The sequence below is a fragment of the Heteronotia binoei genome, chromosome 3, assembly GCF_032191835.1.
Source record: "Heteronotia binoei isolate CCM8104 ecotype False Entrance Well chromosome 3, APGP_CSIRO_Hbin_v1, whole genome shotgun sequence".
In the NCBI taxonomy this organism is placed as follows: domain Eukaryota; kingdom Metazoa; phylum Chordata; class Lepidosauria; order Squamata; family Gekkonidae; genus Heteronotia; species Heteronotia binoei.
In genome coordinates, this window is record NC_083225.1 from 19,790,809 (window position 1) to 19,815,428 (window position 24,620).

Genomic DNA, 24,620 nt, shown 5'->3' on the forward strand with positions numbered 1-24,620 from the left:
TGTTTCTTTAGGCATTACTGCTTCCTGCATAGCAAATTAAACGCCAGGGAAAAAGGCTTTCAGTTAGACTTCCTTCTCCCATGTACAGAGGACTCTTATAAAGGAGGGAAGCTCAGTCAGCTCCCACCTGCCCTTGGAAGTAGTATAACTAAAGCACTTTTGTGAGAACTACCATTCGCTGTGAAGTAGGAGTTAAATTACAGGTAGAACTCAGGAATTACGTGATAGAAGTGGGGGACCTGTAGGAGACATTTCATCCCCCCCATTCCATTTCCTGACAGTCTTCGTAGCCACTTTCCATTTCCTTTTTTTCCTTCCCACCCTCCCACCAACATATCTTTCATCTGTCCCCATCTTCAGTTATAGTCCCTATTTATGTACTTCATTTATGCCCTAGCTTTCTCCACAGTGGGGACCCAAAACAGCTTTTAGCACTGTCCTCTTCTCTATTTTATTCTCACAGCAGCCCTGTGAGGTAGGTTCGGCTGGGAGTGTATGACTGCCCCAAGGTCACCCAATGAGCAGCATCACAGAGTGGGATTCAGACTTAGGTCTCCCACGTTCTCGTTTGAAGCTCTAACCCCTACAACACACCGGCTTTCGTATTGGTGGCTGCGGCCAGGCTTGGGAGAGTCATACAAGCTGTGTGGTCGCAAGTCATAGAATCAAAAAGTTGGAAGGGACCTCAGGGTCATCTTGTCCAACCCCCTGCACAATGCAGGAAACTCACAAGTACCTTTCCCGCAACACACACCTCAGTGACACGTGCTTCACGCCTAGAAGATGGCAAATAATAATAATACCAAACCACCCCCAGAACCCTGGTAGAACTGGCCTGGAGAAAAATCACTGCCTGACTCCAGAGGGGTGAACAGCATTGCATTGGGCATGTAAGAACTGGGAACTAAGAACTGATGCAACCCTTCCTTGCTCTCCTTCCCATGATCCACCTAAGTTCACAGAATCAGCATTGCCATCAGATAGCCATCAAGCCTCCAGTTAAAAACCTCCAAAGAAGGCGAGCCTACCACCTCCCGAGGAAGCCTGTTCCACTGAGGAATTGCTCTCTCAGGAAGTTCTTCCTAATGTTTAGCCACAAACTCTTTTGATTTAATTTCAACCTGTTGGTTTGTGTCCCAGCTTCTGGGACAACAGAAAACAACTCTGCACCATCCTGTATACGACAGCCATTCAAGTACTTGAAGACGGAGATCATACTGCTTCTCAGTCATCTCCTATCCAAGCTAAACATACCCAGCTCCTTCAACCTTTCCTTGTAGGACTTGGTCTCCAGACCCCTCACCATCTTCATTGCCCTCCTCTGGACCCGTTCCAGCTTGTCTATATCCTTCTTAAAATGTGGTGCCCAAAACTGAACACGTTACTGTAGGTGAGGTATAAGCAGAGCTGAGTAAAGCAATACCATCACTTCACATGATCTGGACACTATACTTCTGTTGATGCAGCCCAAAATTGAATTTGCCATTTTAGCCACTGCATCACAGTGTTGACTCATTTTCAGCGTATGATCCATTAAGACCCCCTAGATCCCTTTTTGCACATACTACTGCCAAGACAAGTCTCCCCTATCCTATAATTATGCATTGGATTTTCCCTACCTAAATGTAGAACTATACATTTATCTCCATTAAAATTAATATTATTTATTTTAGCCTAGTTTTTCAGCCTGTCAAGATCATCCTGTGTCCTGTCTCTGTCTTCTACTGTATCTGCGACCCCTCTCGATTTAGTATCATCTAAAAATCTAATCAGCATTCCCTCTATTCCTTCATCCAAATCATTTATGATGTTGAACAAAACAGGCTTTGGGACAGATTCTTGAGGCACTCCACTTGTCACTCCTCTCCAAGAGGATGAGGAACCATTCACCTCTTTGGGTGCGATCTCTCAACCAGTTACCCATCTACCTCACAATAACAGGATCCAAACCACATTTTACCAACCTGTCAACAAAGGTGGTATGTGGAACCTTATCAGAAGCCTTATTGAAATCATGATAAAATGTCTATAACATTTTCCTGATCCAGCAAGGCAGTAACTTTTGGGGTGGGGGGAAGAGATAAGGTTAGTCTGACATGACTTGTTCTTGAGAAACTCATGTTGGATCTTAGTGATCTCAGCCTTCCTTTCTTAAATGTTCAAGGACTAACTGTGTGATGCTTTGTTCTAAAACTTTTCCAGGAATAGACATCAAGCTGATGGGTTGGTAGTTACCTGGATTCTCCTTTTCCCCCTTCTTGGAGATGGGGACATTTCCCTGCCTCCAGTCTTCCAGCACGTCTCAAAAATAATGGGCAGAGGCTCAGGAATTGTGTCCACAAGTTCTTTTAGAACCTTTGGATGCAGTCCATCTGGCTCTGAGGACTTAGTTTCATTTAAAGAAACTAGGTGCTTATGTACTACCCCCATGCTGATTCTAGGGGGCAACTCCCTTCCCTCATCATGTATTCTGTTTTTGCCATGTTGAGCACCCTCACAAGAGAAGACTGAGGAAAAGTAGGAATTCAGCAATTCTGACCATTCTTCCTCACCTGTTACGAATTCACTTTCCATGCCTACCATGTGTTTGCTCATTTTCTTACTTTGAACGTAAGAAAAGAACCCCTTTTTGTTGTTGTTTTTAGCATCTCTCGCTAGCCTAAGCTCATACTCAGCTTTAGCTTTCCTAACTCTTTCTCGTCAGGCACTGTATTTGTTTATATTCATCCTTGGTTATAAGGCCATCCTTCCATTTCTTAAATGAATCTTTTTTTATTTCTCAAGTCTTTAGAAAGCTGTTTATGGAGCCACCTCAGCTTCTTTAGGATCCTCCCATTTTTCCTTTTGTGTGATTGTGCTTTCAATATTTCACTTTTAAGAAACTCCCACCCCTGTTGAACCCCCTTCTTTCTAAGTATTTCTGACCATGGAGTTTTACCCAGCATAGTTTGTCGAAGTTTGCCTTTCTGAAGTCCAACCTATAAGTCTGACTACATACAGCTTTTCCCTTCCCCAAGGTTGTAAATTCCAAAATCACATGGTCACTACTTCCCAGGGTGCCCACTACTTCCACCTCATCAACCAGTTCTTCCATGTTGGTAAGAATCAAGTCCAAGATAGCAAATCTCCTTGTTTCCTTCTCCACTTTCTGGAAAAGGAAGTTGTCAGTAAGTCAAGTCAGGAATTTATTTGACCTTTCATTTTTAAGCAGAGTTGGATTTCCAACAGATGTCCGGGTGCTTGAAATATCCAATAACCACCATGTCCCTTCTTTTGAAAACTTTGCAATCTGTTGTAGGAGTATCTCATCCAGACCCCCATCATAATATCACTATTATTTCTTACTCCTTTTATTTTTATCCAGAGACTCTCAACTGAACTACCGTGCTCAGATTCACGTATTTCCTCACAAGTATCTACCTCCTTCACATACAATGCAACTCCTTCACTCTTTCTTATTTGTCTGTCCCTTTTAAATAAGTTGCACCCCTCAGTCCTAATATTTCAATTGTGTCACCCCACGAAGTTGCAATAATGCCTATTAGGTCATAGTCCCCTTTCTGTATTAGGAGTTCCAGTTCCTCCTGCTTGTTTCCCATAACGTGTAGAGACTTTTGGAATCCATGTTTTACGTTCCTTGAGGTTTTTGTCTCTGCACCTAGCTGAGGTGCAGAGACAAAATGTTGTCGAGCGTATGTTCCACTCCCTGCAAAACTTTAGCCTTACCTCCAGTTTTTGGCATCATGCAAGGCTTTGAATTTTTGTCTCGCTCCCCCATATGATTTAATTTAAAGCCCTTCTTATTAGGTTTGCAAGGCTATTACCAAATACATATTTTCCTACCTTTGTGAGGTGCAAACCGCCTCCCAATTGGTTTTGGGGGGTGGGGGGAGTGACCTGTCCCCTGGGCAACCTCCAGTCTCACCAGCCCTGTGAGGAGAACAGGGCATATTCTGTACTCTGGAGAGGGCAAGGATCCAGGTTTTGGAGCTGCAATTGGCAGTAAGTGAGCAAAGAAGACTCTCTACCATTTGGAGTTGGGCTTCAGGTGGCAGCGGCAGGGAGGGGAGCCAGCAGGGGCCGGGCATCTGCCAACAACTGCAGCTCCTTGGACAGATTCCCGCACGGACCGTACTCACGAGAAGGTACTCCTGTCCTTGCTCATCACTGTCTTTCCAAGACCAAAAAAGGCCTTGGGGTGCACTCTGGATGATGTGCAGCTTAGTTCTTCAGAAGAAGAAACCGTCTCTTCTACTCCCTCTACTCTCAAACTGAGAGCCAGTCCTTGCTGGCTTGTCGAGCAGGGATCAGTTGAGTCCATTGGGGTCTGCACCGGCGCTGCTTAGATGACTGAAACGGACCGTCAGACACTGACTGGAGGAAGTGTCCACATTGTCTTGTCTCTGCACTGAAGTGGTAAGCCATGGTCGGAGCAATCCTCTACCTGGGAAGGGGGGTGGTGGTTCATGGATTAACCTTTCACCATCCCTTTAGCATGTAGAGAACTGGGGGCTTTGCCCCAGGTTCTTATTCAGTGTCAGTGGGTGGCATCAGCTTCAGACCTCTCTAAGTGTGTGGGGGGGAATTGGCTGCGGCCATTTTCTACCCCTTGTCACCCATGGAGTTTCCCTCTCTCTTTCGCTTTCATTTTCAGCCAGTGGGTAGCTGGAAATGGCCGACGAGGGACACACCACCTCTAAGGGAGGGAATACGAGTGAACCGGGAATGCCTGATTATACTGCCTCCCCTTCAAGGACGGACTCAAGAAAATTGCTCTTGCCAACTGCGTTCATGGCTGATGCTTCTCCGGATGCTTTGCAACAGTAGGCCATAACTATGACTTGCAGCATGGCAGCCTGAAGGAACGTCTGGCTCTGAAATTTGGGACATTGATGCAGCAGCTCAAGCAAGAGTGGCAGCGGTCCCTTTAAAGGCATGAACCCGTTCGGTGATGGTCTGAAGAGATACTTTACTGAGGACAAGGACAAGAATAAGGTTCTGCCCTCAAAGAAAAAAGAAGCCAAGCAGAGGAAACTTCCAGTCCTTTCGTGACTCCAAGGTATCTTCCAGATCCGGTACCTTCCAGTCCTTCAAAGGAAAGTGGCAGCCAGGACAGTGTGATGCCAAGCCATCCTACTCAGGCAGGTCTGACCAGGGAAACAAGGGAAGTACCAAAATGGCATGTCACAATGCCTGTGCCATCAAGGCAGAGACTTGGAGGAGAAGGGAACATCGTCAACGTTTCGCATGACCCTGGTGGCACACGGTGGGAGACAAGTGGATCGTAAATACAGTGTTCCACAGTTACTCCATCGAATTCTACTCTCTTCCCCCCACCCCCCGACCAATTCAGACACATGGCCAGAAAGAAAAAGTCAGAAGGTCACGAACAGATGTGCCTAGCGCACTTCAACACTTACTGGACTTTGGAACCATAGAGCCGGTACCAATCCCACAGATTGCGCTGAGGGGGTCTACTTGATCACGTTCCTAGTGCCCAAGAAGAACGGGGATGTCAGGGCGATTTTGGACCTGAAATGGCTAAACAGGTTCATCCAAACCAAGTGTAAGATTTTGCCCAGAATCTTATCACAAGACTTCTTGAGTAAATGCAAAGGGAGCTTTAATGAAGAAACATGTAGCAAACACTTGTAGTATGTATATGAAAGGCTAGTTTGGTGTAGTGATTAAGTGCATGGACTCCTATCTGGGAGAACTGGGTTTGATTCCCCACTCCTCCACTTGCACCTGCTGGAATGGCTTTGGGTCAGCCATAGCTCTGGCAGAGGTTGTCCTTGAAAGGGCAGCTGCTGTGAGAGCCCTCTCAGCCTCACCCACCTCACAGGGTGTCTGTTGTGGGGGAGGAAGGTAAAGGAGATTGTGAGCCGCTCTGAGACTCTTCGGAGTGGAGGGCGGGATATAAATCCAATATCTTCTTCTTCTACTTGCCTTGCCAGACTGACATAAAACAAAACTTACAATCCAGATATAGGTTACAGGCTAACAGCCCATCACCCCTCCTGCCTAATTCTCCTACTCAAAAGTCTTTGAATTATTTCTCAGGCTGCAGTGTTGCTTTTTCCAAGGTCGCATTCCAGCTCACAGACATCTTTCGTTGGTACCTATCTTTCATTACTAGGGAGAACGAGATTAGGCCCTGGCTTCCCACAGTTGCTTACCCTTGTTACCAATACTATTCTACATAAAACCTTAAAATAATATATGGAACATACATGAAGGTTAGTGAATACTGTTATTCTAATACATGCGTTAGTACAGTCATGAATATATATACATACATAACTACAGACAACAATACAGTTATGGATATATGAGTATGCTTTGGATAACCGGCTCTTCATCAGCAATGACAAAACTAGGAAAATCAGCAGACTATTTCTAACCCACAAGGTTTTGAAACAAATCCTTGTCAGGGACACCAAAAGATTCAGAATGGAAATGCTGAAGTCTGTCCTTTCAGCCATTCAGGATCAGAACTTCCTAACAGATCTATTGGAGGCCTATTTGCATATGCCCAAAAGAGATTCACACAGGGGTTCTCTTCGATTTGCATACAACAGGAAACACTGCCAATATTGTGTACTCCTACTAGGTCTGAAGTCTTCCCCAAGGGTGCTCACGATGATCCTGGTTGTGTTGGTGGTTCATCCCAGGATACAGGGAGTGTTGCTGTTTCCACATCTAGACAACATACTGGTCAAGGTACCTTCGCGCCAACTCAGCCTTCAAGGGACGCATCTCAGGTAGACAGTCTTCAGAACCATGGGTTTGTGGTGAATATGCTGAAAAGCAATTTATAACCCTCACAACTGGTGGTCCAGGTCAATACAGTGCCAAGCAAAGTGTTCCTGATGCAGGAGGGACAGCAAAAAAATGTGTTCCTTGATTTCAGAAGTGTCCAACCAGAACAGAATACAGGTGATGAAGTTGGTCAAGCTCCTGGGCATGCTGGTGTCATGCCAAGATGTGGTCCAGATTCCATACTCAACCCCTCCTATTGCCCTACCAGAATCTCATCATCGGGAAATCTCACAAGCTAATTAAGGTACCTGAGGCCTTCAGACAACAGCTACAATGGTCGGTGGTTGCGACCAGGTTCCAGCAGGGTTATCTGATCAGAGAACCGCAGAGAGCGGTCATGACGATGGATGCCAGTTTGTCAGGATGGGGGGGGGGGGCTCATTCCCAGAGGAACATGACTCAGGGTTCTTGGTCCAGGGAAGAGGCCTGCAAGAGCTTAGAGTAATAGTTCTGGGATTGCTGAGATGTTAGAAGTTCCTAAGTGGCTGTCATGTGTGGGTCAAAACGGGCAATACAACGGTGAAGGCATATGTGAATCACCAGGGGGTCTTGATTCCAGATGTTGGACAATGAGGTGGTGCTCCTCTCACATGGACAGAAGTGCATCTGAAATCATTGAAAGCAGTTCACGTTGCTGGAAAATACAACATTCTGGCAGATTGGCTCAGCAGACTGAGGCTGGATCAGTTGGAGTGGATGTTTAAAAAGTCAGTTTTTCTCCAGCTTCATGACAAGTATGGGTTGATGGTGATGGATCTGTTTGCCACATCTCTGAACCACCAGCTCCCGAATGTCAAGAGTCTACCCCTCTTGTCATGTAACAACTGACTATTGTTTTGGGAACGATGGGAAGTATCTGTAACTGGTAGATGAGACAGTCTACTTCCTTATCTGAACTATGTAACTGCTGCTTTGCTCTTGCTTCTTTCGCTTTTGCAGAAGGTGCATCCCCAACACTGTCTTTTGAGCTTGTTAACATGGCAACCAAGGTCGGGCTGGAGGAGACTGAAGGAATTAATAGCTTTGCACCTGGACTGTAGTAGAGGGGGGAAGGGAGACATAGAATACCCACCAAATGTACCTGCCAAATCTTGCCGCGCTTTGCTTGAATTAGTAACGGCCCCCGAAGGTTATATAGGTGGTGCCCCAGGCAGGCACCTCAGTTTCAGCAACTTCTTGTATTGCCTTAAGATGCTTGGATTAAACGTCTGATTAACCCAACTGCGTGTTCCTTGACTCTGGGGTCTGACATATTGCTGAAACTCCTATATCAACCCGGGCTACCTGACCATGGCTGATGAACAGGATCAAGCCACAGGAACAATCACAACCAGGGGGAGGGGCGGTGGCTCAGTGGCAGCGCATCTGCTCGGTAAGCAGAAGGTCCCAGGTTCAATCCCCAGCATCTCAACTAAAAGGGTCCAGGCAAATAGGTGTGAAAAACCTTAGCTTGAGACCCTGCCAGTCTGAGTAGACAATACTGACTTTGATGGACCGAGGGTCTGATTCAGTATAAGGCAGCTTCATATGTTCATATGTTCAACCACCATGATCGGCGATGACGAGCCAAAGCCAGAGGGGCCCAAAGCGACTCTGTCCACGGTCACCGTCAAGAGGAAGGAGTGGGGGGACTATAGATTTCCAGGAGAGTATTATCGGAGCTCTCCACAGCGATGCCCCCTCCCGCCTCCGCACCTCAGGCCTGCAGAGATCCTCCCATCCGTGGGGATTTCAAGGCGAGGATGACAGTCTGGATTACTCCCGAAGGAGTGGATTTGGGGACAATTTAGCTGAGTGGGTGCAAGAAGCACTGGCCACGAAGTCATAAACTGCAGGACGAAATGCTGGCAATGAACGCTTTCCTAGTACAGGAGATGCAGGGGCTAATTCCCCAACTGCAAGAGGTCACCGCGCAAGTGGCAGGGGCACCACGGCCAGACACATAGTGGAGCAAGCAGAAGGAGAAGACATGCTCATGATTGGCCATAAGGACTCCTGTATGCTTTTCCTCCACTGCAACTGATTCCCAGGGCAAGTCTCTAACTCTGCACTCCCATATCAAACAATTCCTTAGAGGCACCTCTCTGTTAACGCAGCCTCCAGTCCACTTGTTTCCTACATGGAAGTTGAACCTAGTTCTTAAGGCACTGTGTAGCGTTTTTTGGATTGGCGACTGCAACAGTTGAAACAAATGGGCAGGTGCCAGTTTGTCTTTGCACTGTTTTGCATGTTTGTCAGACTGTGTTATTAAAGACCTGTTTTTGAAACTCTTTGGAGTGTTTTTTTTTTTTTGTCCTGGGCATTCCTTGAAGGTCCCTACAAGGGTGGGTCCCTACATGGTCCCTTCAAGGTCCCTACATGGCTTGATGATGATTGGAGGTTGCCCAAGGGACAGGCCACTCTCTCCCCCCCACCACCGAATCTATTAGAAGAGCTGACCCTGTTCTGGAAGAGGAGGCGCCTGTCCCACACATATGGACGGTACCACTTCCGGGCCATGAGAAGGAAGGTTTGCAGTAAGTGAAACCAACCTTCTGCTTATTTGCAGTGTTCTTCTTTCCCTTCCTAAGGCCTTTACAGGAAGAACTGATGGAAACACAATCTGCACTCCCAGGTCCTTCACCTTCTTGCCCAGAGCCCCATAGTTCCATTTAATATGTTCTGGGCTCTGCCAGGCAGTATCATTTGTATCCACATGGATCAGCAAGAAAGGATAATAATCTGTGGGCTTGACAAGTGTTCCTACACTTTCTGTCATGTCCTGGATGCACATACCCGGTAGACAGAATACCTCTTGAGATAATGGCGCACTTTGGGCTCCACCCATCTGAGCAAGGACTCCCCAATTAGCAGCACACATTTTCTCCTATATTGGGGAGGAGAAGCTCAAGTCCTCTCATTCATGGGGGCCTGAAAAATTTCCTTCAAGCTTCATGGGAGCTGGGGAAGTCACCCATGTTCCGGTGGTCCAGAATCAGTATCTGGGGGGAGATCCTGGAGCAGATTGCTTAGCAGCAAAGACTCAGAATGCCTCCCGATTGTCCCTTTTCTGCAGGTTACCTTTTTCCATGTGCCCTCCTCCTGTGTTGGGTGCTCCTCCATTCGCTGAGGTAGCTTTTCCTCCTGCTCCTCTTACCTTTTCAAGAGCACTTCATGGGTTCTGTCCATGAAGTCTTCACCTTGCATTATAAACTGGAGCATGGACAAATATGCCTCAAGTCCCTGTATCTTCTCCTCCAGTAGGGCTACCAACTTACACTTGCTGCAAGTGTAATTGCTGTTACTCTCAGGTAGAAATATGAATATGCCACAAACTTTGCATGTTACTGCCTCTGCTCCTTCACCAGCCATGCTGCTGCAATTCGTTTCAAAATTCTAACCCAATCCAGATTAGTTCTGTTTATTTTGTACTTCCCTGATAAAGCCACTGCCAAACTGCCCCTGAAGACTACTTGTGAAACTACTCCCCTCGTACAGGACCCCCAGGCTAAGAGCCACAGGGTAAGAGCCCTTTAGGTGTTGCCAAAGGCTTACACCTCTGGCAAGGGGGAGTGTTGAAATTTAAAGGCTCCCATCCCCCACCTCTAACTCAATAGCCAGAGCAACAGTAGAGGGTGAGGCTGGCAACCACACCTAGGCAAAGAGGTCCTGGTCTCAGCAACAAACCAGGGAAAACACACACAGAAGCAGTCAGAAGCTCCTCACCAGCAGGCAGCAAGCACTCACACAGTTCTCTCACACAGAAACCTCAGTTAATGCTCAGTTTAGGAAAAACAAAATTAACAGCAGTTATGTCCCAGCTCCTTCCCCAAGCACAGCTGAGTAATTTCTGCTTCAGACCTGCCCCCAGTGAGTCTTCCTGCAAAGGCCAAAACTGCTCTGGAGAAGTGCCTGGCACCTCTTCTTGACCTTCACTGTCAGAAACCAAGGCTCGAGGGCTTACAATACAGTCGTGCTTGCCTAGCAGCAGCCACTGAGGCTGCAGGTTCTGCTTTTATTATGTTGGTGTGTGTGTGTGTGTGTTTAGATTTCAGATTTTTCTGCAAACCTGCGGCTTTTCTCAGGTTTACAGAAAGATCTTTCTTGTGTGTCCATGGCCCCAGTCTACAGACTTAAGTATCCATAGATGAGGCCATGTTGAGTATTAGATTATAAACTATTGATGACGATAGCAGACTAGTCAGACACAGTAGAATTTCTCAGGGACAGTTCACAGAATGGCAGATCGCCATTCAGAGGACTGTAGACAGCGAGGATTCTTAGCACAGTATAGGCAGTAAAGTGCCATTATTTCAGAAATGTGAAACGTCGTGACATTCAGTCTGGAGTCCTCACCCCATATAGCAGGCTTCATAGGAATCCTGGGTAACGATGAACAGTGTCTTCTCTCCATTGTGAAAAGTATTTATGCTACATTCTGCTTTTTATTTTTAACCAATCACAATGCCTAAGAAGACCTGCCTTCTTTATCTCAAGATTACTAAGTTTATAGGAGAGTCTTTATTACATAGTTGGTGCTTTCCTTCTGTAGGATATCTAGTGAAAACTGCGCTCCTCCTATATTGCCAGTTGAATACGAAACCTAAAAAGTCAGCGTTTTTAATACACCCAGGACTTTTATATTCTTCCTATTAAAATGTAGTCCGTTATCTGTAGAGAACCTTTCTGCCAAGGAACTGAAGAAGATGCTTAGCAAACAAAGGCGTGCGCAGAAGAAAGCAAAGCTTGAAGAGGAGAGAAAGCACGCAGAAAGAGAGAGGCAGCAGAAGAGCCAGAAAAAGAAACGAGACGAGGAAGAAGAAGAAACGAGCGGGCCCAAGGAAGAGCTCATTCCTGGGAAATTGGAAAGGGTACTCTTCGGCTCTACGTTTGCACATTTATATTGGGTTATTGTAAGATATTCAGACTCCTCCTTAGTTTTTTTTTGTACTCTGGGTAAAAAAAAATGTCGTCCCCCCCCCCTCCCTCCTGCCATCCAGCCTGTTGGTAGAAGTTGCTGGGTGCACAAACACTTGGGACCTGATGACACCGTTAGACATTGGGCAGAATATTTCTTTTGAGTAGATTTGCGCTTTCTGTTTTGCGTATCCAGGCAAGTTCTGCACCTTCGTATAGCTAGAATAGTGTTTATTTTCAGTTTAAAACAACAAAAAAACTGTGCTTTGAACTTGAGCTGCTGCTCCATCGACATAAACTGTCAGAAATTTTAAAGGAAAACATCTGCCATAAGTGACCTTTGAAATGTTTTCCTCTGGGATATTTTTCTACCCCAACAGAACAACTCTCTAGTGAGTTTTCTTCAGTGCAAGCACACTGGTTGTGCCCACCTCCGGGCAACCGTGACCCTTCCCATTGGTGCTGCCATGGGGCTTTGGAAGCCTTTTTCAAATATAACGTTGCCATTTTCCGTGTTGCTACTGAAAATCTTTTTTGGCTCATCCTCAGTATTCAGCCATGCATGGTTGCTGACACGTCCAAATACAGTGAGCTTGGGATATTGAGCAGTGGTCCCTTTCCACTTGTGCCACTGCTGTCTTGTTCCAGCGGGCTGCAGAGAACGATCGGAGCCTTAGAGCATGAGCATGAAGAGACATGTATTCTTGTCCCGTTTTTCCTGCCCACATCCAGTAGGCCGTAGAGACTTCTTGGGGCCATTCCAGTGGTTGGGAAGAATGCACTTTCCCGTGTGCCTCCACGGCCTATCTTGAGACAACTACCCCGGCCGTTTCTGATGTGGAGGGGTGGGATGTTGTCATGAGGATGCTAACTTTTTCTGCCTGGACACCAGCTTGGCTATTTCTGCAGTTAGACAATAAGCAGAGAGACTAATGCCAGCAATCTATTTGGAAAAGTGTGGAAAAAAATACCCCTTTTTCTTGCTTCCTTCTCTTGCCAAATCGCAGATAGATTCTCAGTGCAAGACGCATCCCTTGTTCTGAGACTGCAGACTAAAGACAGGTTTAATTGGCTTTTCCCAAGGAAGATTTGTATACAAATAGATCATATCTGTCAAATGTGACTGAGTCATTTTTCTATGAATAGGAGGAGGCACTGAATCTCTCTAGAGCAGGCGTGGCCAAACCGTGGCTCTGGAGCCACATGCAGCTCTTTCACACATATTGTGTGACTCTCAAAGCCCCCCCCACCCCATCGACTGGCTTGGAGAATGCATTTCTATCTTCAGTTCTCCGAGCCAAGCCAGCCAGCGGCTTGGAGAACGCATTTAAAGTTAAAGTTGCTTTCTTTCCCCCTCTCTCTGCCTCCCATCTTCTTTTCTTCCGTCTGTCCCGTCTTACAACTCTCAACCATCTGACATTCGTGTCTTGTGGCTCTCAAACATCTGGCATTTATTCTGTGTGGCTCTTACATCGAGCAGGTTTGGCCAGCTCTGCTCTAGAGCAATGGTTACCCGCCAGGGGACTCTAGGCAGTGCCACAGAGTTATTGGGGGGAGATGTCCTTGAATCCAAACGCATCTTAAGTACTTTTGCTCTTTTTGTCGTGATTTATTTTCCTGTTTAATGGGTGCTGAGAGTAGATTTACTGTTTTGGGGAGAGAGGGGAAGAGCAGTCTGCGAAATGTTTTGATCTTAAAAAAGGATCCTCGTATTCAAAACGGTTGGGAACCGCTACGTTTAAAAATGCAATCCCCAAAGCAGAAAATTCTGGAAAATACTTAAGGTGCATTTTTTTATTTTTTAATCAGTAAGTTACATGGAATGGGGTAAAGAAGTATACAGTGGCAAAACCAATAGGTTTTTGGGATTGTTTTATACCCCAGATGTTTTCTTGTTTACAGACAGAAAATTCTATAGTAAATGTACCAGTAGTACCTTGTTTACTAATCAGCAGGAGGTCCTGCCCAAAGAGGAAAATGCTGTAGAGACTTAGTTATGAATTCTGCATCCACTCAGCCAAAAAAGTGCAACGAGGGTAGTAATTCAGGAGCAACTGCCTTTATCCCTGGCAACGTTCCTTTTAATTGCCCTCCCTACTAAGCAGAGCAGTTCACATCCTGAGCGGACTAAAGCTGCTGAGCAGAATAGAAACGGCAAAACAAAATTGAGAAATATGGATAGAAAGATTGAATTAAAGTGGGGGAGACCCACCGTATAGACAATGCCTCGACTGTCAAATAGATAGTTTAAAAATTAAGTTTAAATATTAACCGCAATCCAACAAAACCAATACTTGTATAAACCATTTGCAACAATTAAAATATTTATTTTATTTATTATTTTATTACTGGGATTTCTATCCCACTTATCCTGCCAAGGCAGGCTCAGGGCAGGTTGCGACATAAATACATAATACAATAACTCATTAAAACCATAAAATCCCTCAGTTACATAATGTGCAAACACTAAAACAACAAGATGGCAGTATCTTTCTAGGTCTTTCAGCAACATTCCAATACTCACATTTGTTTCAAAGGAATATAACTCATATGAGCAACTTAAAAACAGATCTGGACCGTTTGCAACAGGAGGGGCTGATCGTATCAGATGCTGGCAGCCTCAGTTAAAAACCTGGTAGAAGAACTCTGTCTTACAGGCCCTTCAGAACAGCAGTAGGCCCCACAGGGCCCTGACTTCTATGGGGAGCTCATTCCACCAGGCCGGAGCCAGAGCCGAAAAGGCCCTGACCATGGTCGAGGCCAAATAGACATCTTTTGGTCCAGGGACTACCAGACAACATTGATTGGCCAATCTCAAGGCCCTTGGGGAGAGGCGGTCCTGCAGTTATGTCGGTCCCTGGCTGTTCAGGGGCTTAAAGGTTAAAACAAAAACCTTGAATCTGATTTGTAGCTCTATTGGCAGCCAGTGCAGTCTGTAGAGGACCGGCTGAATGTGTGTTGGCAAAGGTGCTGTAGACAGCAGGTGCGCTGCTGTATTCAGCACCAACTGTAACTTATCAGGCACAAGGGTAGGCTTGCGCAGAGCAAACTGCCGTAGTCTAATCTCAAAGTGACCATTGCATGGATCACTGTAGCTAAGTTGTGAGAAGAGAGGGAGGGAACTAGCTGCCGGACCTGCCAAAGATGAAAGAAGGCAGATTTGGCAGCCACTGTGACCGAGGCCTCCATAGATAAAGAGGCTTCCACCATCACACCTAGGCTCTGGACCTTGGGCACAGGCACTAATGGTACCCCCATCCAAGGCCAGAAGAGGGATTTCCCCACCCAGATCCCCACGACTCAGGTACAGGACCTTTGATGGATTCAACTTCAATCAACTCTTGTTTCAACCAACTAGCCACAGCTTCTAATACCCGGGCCAAGAGTCCAGACAGCTGTTCATTAACACATGCAGTTGGGTGTCATCCGCATATTAATGGCCCCCAAGATTAGTTGGGCAAGAGAGCACATGTAGATGTTAAATAACATCAGAGAACAAAATGGGAATCGTGGGGAGACCCTCTCCCCTAGCACCACTCCCTGTCCCCGACCTTAGGAAAAGGAGGAAAATCACTTAAGGCAGTTCCCCGAATCCCCATGTCAGCGAGGCAGTGGGTCAGAAGGTTAGGGCTGACTGCCAGATGCTGCTGTAAGAACCAAGAGTAACAACAGGGTCAACCCGCATTGGTCCAGCTGTCTCTGAAGGTCATCTGTAAGGGCGACCTAAGCCTTCTCAGTCACATGACTGGGTTGGAACCTGGTTTGGAAGGGATCTAAAATGGAGGGATTCTCCAAGAAAAACTGCAGCTGTTTGGCAACCACTCTCTCAACTACCTTGCCCAGGAACAGAAGGTTTAATACTGGGCAGGACCATTGGTTCCAACGATGGCTTTTTAAAGAGTGGACACACCACTGCCTCCTTCAGCCCCTGTGAAAACCCCTAAGGGCAGGGGTTGATGGATAATCGGTCTTTTTTAGTGTAATTGTTAAGTTGTATGCCAATCATCTCTTAGATAAATTGACAACCTGGGTTTTACAAGAAGAGATCCTTGTCATGGAACAAGCTGGCTTCAGAGAAGGCATGTCTACAATGAATCACTGCATTATACTACACCATCTACTAGAGAAATATATATCAAAAGGGCCAGTTTGACTATATGCTTCCTTCTTGGACTTAACATCTGCATTTGATTCTATATCTAGAGAATTACTATGGAACAAGTTGAAAGCTATGAATATCGATGCCAGACTTCTCTTCTTAATTCAAACCTTTTATACTAATACCTCCTTGAGAGTTAGATGTAACCAAGCTGGTCATCTTTCCAACATAATTCAGACAGCAAAAGGAGTCAAACTGGGTTGTGTTTTGGCTCCAACTCTTTTTAATCTCTTACGTCAACGATTTGATTGAACATCTAAGCTCCACAGATCTTCATCCACCTCAACTGGCTGATAGATGTATTCTGGCTCTTCTATTTGCTGATGACACAATGTTGCTGTCCAATGGGCCTGAAGAGGGCTCTTAGGACTTTTGGTCAGTACTGTGTTACTAATAGTCTCATGATCAACTTTGACAAAAACCAAGATTATTTCTTTCGGCAACAACAGGAAAATTAGGTCTTGGAGGGCCACAAATAGCTACCTTTCCCAGGAACATTCAATGGATTCGATGTACCAAGTACTTAGGGGTAATGTTTCATGCCTCTGGAAAGAGTACAATGCATCATGAGTATTTGCCCACAGTAGGACAGAAATCTACTCAAGGTATTCTCCAATTTTATCATACTAATGGTGGCCATTTTCTTCCAGCAGCCGTTCGCCTTTATAAGGCAAAAGTTTTGCCACAATTGCTCTATGACTCTATGTTAGAACCTCCACCTACTAACTATACTTATTTGGAAAAAGTGCAATCCAAATGTTTAAGATCTGTCTTCCAAGTAGCCAAGTGTGTGACTAAGGCAAGTTTACATCTAGAATCAGGCTTGGTTAAAGTTGAAGCTAAGGTGACACTTACCTCCATTCTTCACTGGCTGACACTAAGGCAAAATCCACAGGGTCTTATGACTTTATTTTTAAAAGGCGGATTTGACTTGTCCTGGGCAAAAGGGGTTCTTCAGAATCTCCAATCTGTTGGACTAGCAGAAGACTGTATCCTCCGACTAGACAGCTACCATGCCAAAGCACTGATTCAACAAAGGGTACTTGATATCGAGAGGCAGGAAGATAACAGAAAAGTACCTCCTTTTTTAATTCCAGAGAACCACAAGTACTTAACTGCGCTGGCTGCATATCTCTCATTATTGGTGATACTCAAATATAGAAGAGTCTATACATTGGCAAGATGGCAGGCTCTTCCTTCTGCAGTCCTCAATGGAAAATTCAAGAAGATTCCCTTGGAACAAAGACTATGTATCTGTGGATCTAATGAGATCGAATCAGTTGAGCGTATCCTAGTATACCGTAATATGTATGTGGATATCCGTGTGAAGTTCATTGCACCTTCGCTTCAGTCTTACCCCCGGACGTTCAGATAAAGCGATCGCAGAGAGTCTTCTGAAAGGGACTAACCCTCAAACAACTATTAACTGTGCAAAATTCTTCGCGGCTGCTTATAGAATGCGCCAGAGATCCATGGCAACAAGTTGTTTTGTGTTATTTTTAGGGCAAAATAGAATTTTTATCTAGTTTTATATTATCCCTCTTGATTGATGCCCCTTTGCTTTATTCTGATCTATGACCGTAATAAATATATTGATTGGTGTATAATTTCACACGGGGGAGGGGTTCATACTCTGTCTCTGCAAGCTTTCACCAGCCAAGACGGGCATGGATCAAGGAGGCGAGGGGTTGGCCTCCCAGCTGCAAGAGTGCCTCCACCTGGGGGCTAAATGCATCCATTACAGGACTAGAAGACGGCCAAGGAGCTTCCAGTTCTGCTGTTGTTTCAACTGTAGCGAGGTGTCGCCAGAGCAACAAGACTTTGTTGGTGAAGTGGCTCACAAAAGCCTCACAGCCCACATCCAATTCAATATTTTGTTTGCCCTGTGGCAATGATGTCAAGGATTGAATTGTTCTAAATAATTGTGCTGGGCGGGAGCTCACCAATGCATTGATAGCCACATAGTAGTCCTTTGCAGCCTTTGTTGCGATCTATAGGGTGCTCTTGTTGCTTCATCATGAGCACACCACCACCACTGCCACCTTTGCTTTAGCCATCTCAGTTCCTGTTTCATCCTCTAGCTCTGGGGTATACCACTGAACCAGTTTGGAGCAAGGGCGGAGAAATCACTGTGGGGTGATTGCATTGATGGCTTTGGGAAACCAGCTATTCCAGTCTTCCATCGAGCAGATCTTCAGGGGATATTGGGACCTGCCCTAAAGTCCAAGACTGGTGGAGGACTGAGAACCAGGGGGTGGGTCAAGTTGGATCTTCTTCGTGGTCTCTGTGCATCACGCCCTTGGGATCTACAGCACCTGCGCTGGTTCCTATCGGTGTTGTGCAGCATTCACATCACCTGCCCTTTGTTCCCTCTGCTGTCAGCTCAGTTGCAGTTGTATCTTGGGTTGGACAGCAGTCAGAAGGAACTGGTGGGATCTTGGTGCCCTGCCATCTTTGGATGGGATGAAGACAAGAAGGAGGCCAAGCATTCCTGTATCTCTGTTTTCTTCTCAAACCAGATCCTGTCCTACCACTATATTTCCTCTGTCTCATGGAATCCCCAACCCCTGCATGGCCCCTTCTTCTAAGTCTTCTGAACCCAAAGGGTCCTCCCGGACCTGCATGGAGGCGCAAGGGCTTCAGATAGAATCTAATCCATCAAGCACAATTTCAGTGGAAATCAATCTTATGCTTAATAATAAAAAAAACCCCACAACCCTACAATTGCCTTCCCATCCCAACCCCAATTTGCTTCCCTCCCCAGCAAGTTAAGTCTCAACTAACTCATCAGTAGGGGTGGGAATAATATTAATTCTCCCCTTGATCTAACTAACATTTATACCATAGTAAAAACTTTGTCAGCAAAACTAAAGCGGGCTTTGAAAATCTCTGGACCCGCAGGACAGTCTTCTGCAGCAGATCGGGCTCCTTTCTCTTGGTCTTAGTCCAAGGGTCTTAACAGATTCCCAGCCGGATGACCCAGGAGTCCAGAGGTACCCGAAGATCCCCCATGAATTCCAGTCCTCAGAGCTGACAAGCCCCACTTCTACAGGAGTCCTTGGAGTCAGCCAACAAAATTGGGCATTCAGTACAAGGCTGGAAGTGTAGGGTGTGCCAGAATTCACCTTCCCTCCACCAGACCATGCTGGGACCTCTTGAACATATATTGAACATATGAACATATGAAGCTGCCTTATACTGAATCAGACCCTTGGTCCATCAAAGTCAGTATTGTCTTCTCAGACTGGCAGCGGCTCTCCAGGGTCTCAAGCTGAGGTTTTTCACACCTATTTGCCTGGACCCTTTTTTTGGAGATGCCAGGGATTGAACCTGGGACCTTCTGCTTCCCAAGTAGATGCTCTACCACCGAGCCACCGTCCGTCCCTCTTGCAGCTGCCATAAAGATGGAAAGCAGTGTAGCAGTGTCTGCATGCAGTGCCTATTCCTCCGACGATTGCAAGAGGGGCCTTTTAAAAAGTTACAGCTGATCTGGAAAAGCTATGACAGCAGGCTGAAGAATGGGCCACCTACTGCACAGTCTACCAGAGAGACCACAGGGGTCTGCAGTCGCCCACAGCAGCGGAGCCACTGTTTCTGCCTCTGCCACCAATCCCAGGAAAGAGCTGCAAACAGAGTAGTGAATACGCCAGGGACAGCAGTGGTGGTAATGGCGATAGGGAAGGGAACCGCTGTTGTCAGGCCAGTGGCAACCGCTGCGAATGGAAGGAGAGTCACCGCCAAGGGTGGAAGGAATGCTGTGGCTGCTGCAAGTGAAACTGCAGCAGAGTCCTCTTTTGCTGGCTCAGTACAAGCCGTGGAAGGTGCGAGGGGGAGCTGCAGCCGCTGCAGGAAAAACTGCAGCGGTGTAGCGGCTTACAGATCGGCAGACGAGTCAGCAAAGACGCTGGCGCACATAAGGGCCCTCCCGGACTGTGCATTCAGTTGATAGCAACCCCAAGCGTGTCTCAGGACCTGAAGGGTGGTCTTCTGCCACAATATGCCAGGTCAATTCGCCACAATCGGTAGCTCCCACTGATTGCGAAAAGAAAAACCAGCAGAGCACTCGCTCAGGGTTCCGCGCCTGCTGCCATCTTTACGCAAATATTGGTTTTGTAGGAGTATGGTGAATACAGGGCTTTTTATGTAGCAGGAATTCCTTTGCATAGTAGGCCACACACCCCTGATGTAGCCAGGCCTCCAAGAGTTTATAGTAGGCTCCGTAAGAAGAGCCCTGTATGCAAAGTAGGGTTGCCAAGTCCAATTTAAGAAATATCTGGGGACTTTGGGAGTGGAGCCAGGAGACATTAGGGCGGAGCCAAGAGCAAGGGTGTGACAAGCATAATTGAACTTCAAGGGAGTTCAGGCCATCACATTTAAAGGGACTGCACATCTTTTTAAATGCCTTCCTTCCATAGGAAATAATGAAGGATAGGGGCACCTTCTTTGGGGGCTCATAGAATTGGACCCCCTGGTCCAATCTTTTTGAAACTTGGGGGTATTTTGGGGAGAGGCACTAGATGTTATACTGAAAATTTGGTGCCTCTATCTCAAAAAACAGCCCCCCCAGAGCCCCCAATACCCGCTGCTCAATTCCCCATCATTCCCTATGGGAATCGTTCATGGAGGTGCATGATGGCTGTGGGGGCGGGGCTTCCCCCTCCGGCCAGCTGGCTGGGGGAGGGGGGAAGCCTGTAAAACTGGGGGATCCCCCTCTGGGACCTGGGGATTGGGAAGCCTAATGCAAAGACGTTCCTGCTACAAAAAAAAAAAAAAAGCCCCGGGTGAGTATAATATTTAAACTTTGGGTTTTTTTTCTTACTGATTTACTTGACAGTTGAGGCATTGTTTATACAGTCGGTTTTTGCTTCTTTATTTAAACAAGTGGCTTGTGCAGGGCTCCCTGTATTAATGAGTGGCTGCTCACACGCAGAGCTTAGAGGGAGGAGGGGCCCCTGTGCCGATTCTCTTACACTTCGCCCTGCCTGTGATCCCATCCGTTTGGGGTACTAGAGCTGCTGCTTTGCCTTGTGTCTTACGGATCTCCTCTGGGGGAATGTTCAGAGGTTTCTTTCTCCACAGGGAGAGATTGGGGCAGCTTCAGCTCCTGCACTCCTCCGCCATCTTCCTCTCATCCCCTCCATCACGGGAGAAGTCTACACTCAAACTGGGAGATAGTGTTATCAGATCATCCTGGGATCTTCCAGTATTTTATTCGTTTCAATTTTTATTCCACCCTCTCCACAAACAGGCTCAGGGTGGATTACGTCAGACAATGTGCAATACATATGATAGTTCAATAAGTTAAAACATAAGAACATAAGAGAAGCCACTGATGGACCTCTGCTCCATATTTTTATCTAACCCCCTCTTGAAGCTGGGTATGCTTGTAGCCGCCACCAACTCCTGTGGCAGTGAATTCCACGTGTTAATCACCCTTTGAGTGAAGAAGAACTTTTATCCGTTCTATTTTTTTTTAATTTTATTCGATTTATATCCCGCCCTCCCCACCGAGGCGGGCTCAGGGCAGCTCTAACCCGACTGCTCAGCAATTTCATCGAATGCCCATGAGTTCTTGTATTGTGAGAAAGGGAGAAAAGGACTTCTTTCTCTACTTTCTCCATCCCATGCATAATCTTGTCAACCTCTATCATGTCACCCCGCAGCCGACGTTTCTCCAAGCTAAAGAGCCCCAAGCATTTTAACCTTTCTTCATAGGGAAAGTGTTTCAAACCTTTAATCATTCTAGTTGCCCTTTTCTGCACTTTTTCCAGTGCTATAATATCCTTTTTGAGGTGCGGTGACCGGAATTGCACACAGTATTCCAAATGAGACCGCACCATCGATTTATACAGGAGCATAAATTTAAAACAGACAGCCTTCGATTAAGGTACGATGAACCCAAGCTGGAACCACTGGGTCGTTAAAGAGCTTCTTAAGACTGGGCAGATGCAGAGTAGGGCTGCAGTGAGGGAAGCCAACCTGATTGGACGCCCACTGCCTCAGCCGAAGGCCTGGTGGAACAGCTTTGCTGTACAGGACCTGTGAAACGGTTGAAGGTCTGTCAGGGCCCTGATATCAAGTGGGAGGGTGTCGTACCAGGCCAGGACCGGGGCAGAAAACACCCTGGTCAAGGCTCAACAGACACTTTTGAGTTCTCTCTACAGTGGGGACTGCAGGGAAAGATAGCTGAAGAGCTCAGTATCTGCTCACACCCTCTTCTCAGTGTCGGTCTGAGAGGTAAAGTTGAGCAGACCTTTTGGGAAAGCGGCATAGTTACAGTAGTTCGTGCCAGAAGAGAATCACACCTCTGCTGTGAAGTTTGCTGAGTGACCCTGGGCCGACCACTCTCAGCCAAATCTCTGTGTTACAGGGTTGAAATGGAAATAAATGGGGGGAAATATCAAATATGTGCCCCCCCCCTAAATTCCTTGGAAGACAAATGGGATAAAAAGCCTATTCAACAGTTCCAGTCGGTTGTAGTTAAATAGAGATTGTGGGGAAGTTGAACTAAGATGTCAGGCCTCTTTTGAAATGCTGGTACATTACAACGTGTCTGGTTTGGTCAGCTATCTGTTTTTCAAGAGAATAAGGAAACTGTTCTGTGCATTCCTTCGAAACACTGCTGTGGTTTAAAGTCATAGCAAACTTTATGTTTAGAAACTAGAATGTGGCATGACTCTTAATTGTGATGTAACTTGCCTTTTTTAATTAAACAGGCTGATAATCCATTAGAGGAAGCTATTAAGTTCCTTACACCGCTTAAGAATCTCGTGGCAGATAACATCGACACGCATCTGTTAGCATTTGAAATATATTTCAGGAAAGGTAACGTATATGCCTTTGTAAAATAGTATATGTATGAGTGATCTTGTAACAGTTCTGTACACACATCTTGCTGGTTATTGAGTTTAGATTAATATTCTGAGGACATCATTTAATCTGCAAGTAATAAAGTATTTGTAGAAGTCTAGCAGCAAGTTCTGATAAGTTTATTTGAATGGTTAACAGTAAAAATAAACTTAACATGCTATATAAACATATTGGCTTGGATCCAGCAACATGTGAATGGAAACATGAATGCACTTAGCGCAGTTCCCCAGTGTGCAAGATTTTACATGCCACCTAATGCTTTCTTCCCTGTATATTATTGTGTGCACAAATTGGTTCAGTGAGATCTTCGCATGCAGAAACACATGTGGAAGTACAACACTTGTAGCCTTTAAGCTGTGGAGTCTTGTGAGCAAAAGTTCAGCTTTGTGAGTTACAGACATCAAAGTTATGAGCTCCTGCATAAATTAGTTTGCTCTGGGGCCTTTTTTTCCTGAGCTAAGACAAAAAAATGTGTGAGCCGGAGGTTAAAAAACTGTGATCTGGCTTACACTAACTCAGCTTAGCGGGAACACTGCTTACAGCAAATGGTTACCGCAGTCTTTTTTCCTTCCACTTTGGCTTGCACAAAAAGCTTCCAACGCAAGTCGAAATTATGTGCAGAATCCAATCCATTTTCCCTTGTAGATAGATTCAAGCGGGCGGCCATGCTGGTCTGAAGTAGAAGAACAAAGTCCAGCAGCACATTTAAGACAAACAAAAATACCTTGAATAAAACTTCATTGGTCTTAAAGGAGTCACCGGACTCAACCATTTCCTTCCTTGTTCATGTTGCTTTCTGGCCACGTGTTAATGTACACTCATCCCCAGGACTTGTATATGCCTTGGGCATCAGAAACCAGGCGCAGGTTTATACTCTAAATCAGGGTTCCTCGACATGGTGTCCACCACTACTGCCCTTGTCTCCCACAAAGCTTTTCAGGAAGTGGTGGGGAGGGGCTATTGTAAGGCAGGGCTTGCTATTGGCTTCTCTGATTCAGATGAACAAGTTTTCCACCGGAGGACCGGAAAGCAGCTGGCCTTTCCTTAATTGTTATGTGGTTCCACTGCCCACTTGGGGATTTCCTTTCTCCCAGAAGGTGGGAGGAGGGAGGGTAGTCTGTGTCGTTCCGCCTCCTGAGGTGAATTTGGCTCTGTTTCCTATGACAGACATTTTGGGGAGGTGCTCGTTTTCGCCCTTCCGAACTTCCAAAGGGGCCCACAGCCTCAAAAAGGTCGAGGACCCCTGCTCAGAATACAAAAGGGGATGGCTTGTCAGTGAGAGCGCAGGAGCTGAGAGAATTTGGTTAGGAGACCACAGTATTCTGAGAATATACAGAATTGAAATAACATGCATTCTAGCGTTGTATTCTTGTGGTTTTATGCAGGAAAATTTTTATTAATGTTGCAGTCTGTAAAAAGAGCTTTTGCCATCGACAGCAATAACCCATGGCTCCATGAATGCTTGATTAGATTCTCCAAGTGTGGTAAGTAAAAAAAAAATAATTGGAACTTGCTGGAAAGCCTCCACCAGGGAACATGTGACCTCCCTGCTGGCCTGGAGAAAAACTGCTGACTGACCCCAAAGTGATGGTCATCTTGGCCACTTTGTGACACAGAGTGTTGGACTGGATGGGCCATTGGCCTGATCCAACATGGCTTCTCTTATGTCTGAGACAGTGATGCTCTGTCTTTTTGGTGCTTGGGGGGCAACTGTGGGAGGGCTTCTAGTGTCCTGGCCCCACTGGTGGACCTCCTGATGGTGCCTGGTGTTTTGGCCACTGTGTGACACAGAGTGTTGGACTGGATGGGCCATTGGCCTGATCCAACATGGCTCCTTTTATGTTCTTATGTGACACAAAGTGTTGGACTGGAG

The 24,620-nt window shown here is 46.1% G+C and overlaps 1 protein-coding gene across 1 annotated transcript in view; it reads left to right on the forward strand.

Moving 5' to 3' along the window:
- The window catches only part of NAA16 (N-alpha-acetyltransferase 16, NatA auxiliary subunit), a 93,373-nt gene that overhangs the window by 62,039 nt on the left and 6,714 nt on the right, over positions 1-24,620 (forward strand). The window contains exons 15-17 of the mRNA XM_060233559.1: positions 11,479-11,672; positions 22,594-22,702; positions 24,133-24,231. Coding sequence (XP_060089542.1) covers positions 11,479-11,672; positions 22,594-22,702; positions 24,133-24,231 — 402 coding nt within the window. The remainder of the gene's footprint in view (positions 1-11,478; positions 11,673-22,593; positions 22,703-24,132; positions 24,232-24,620) is intronic.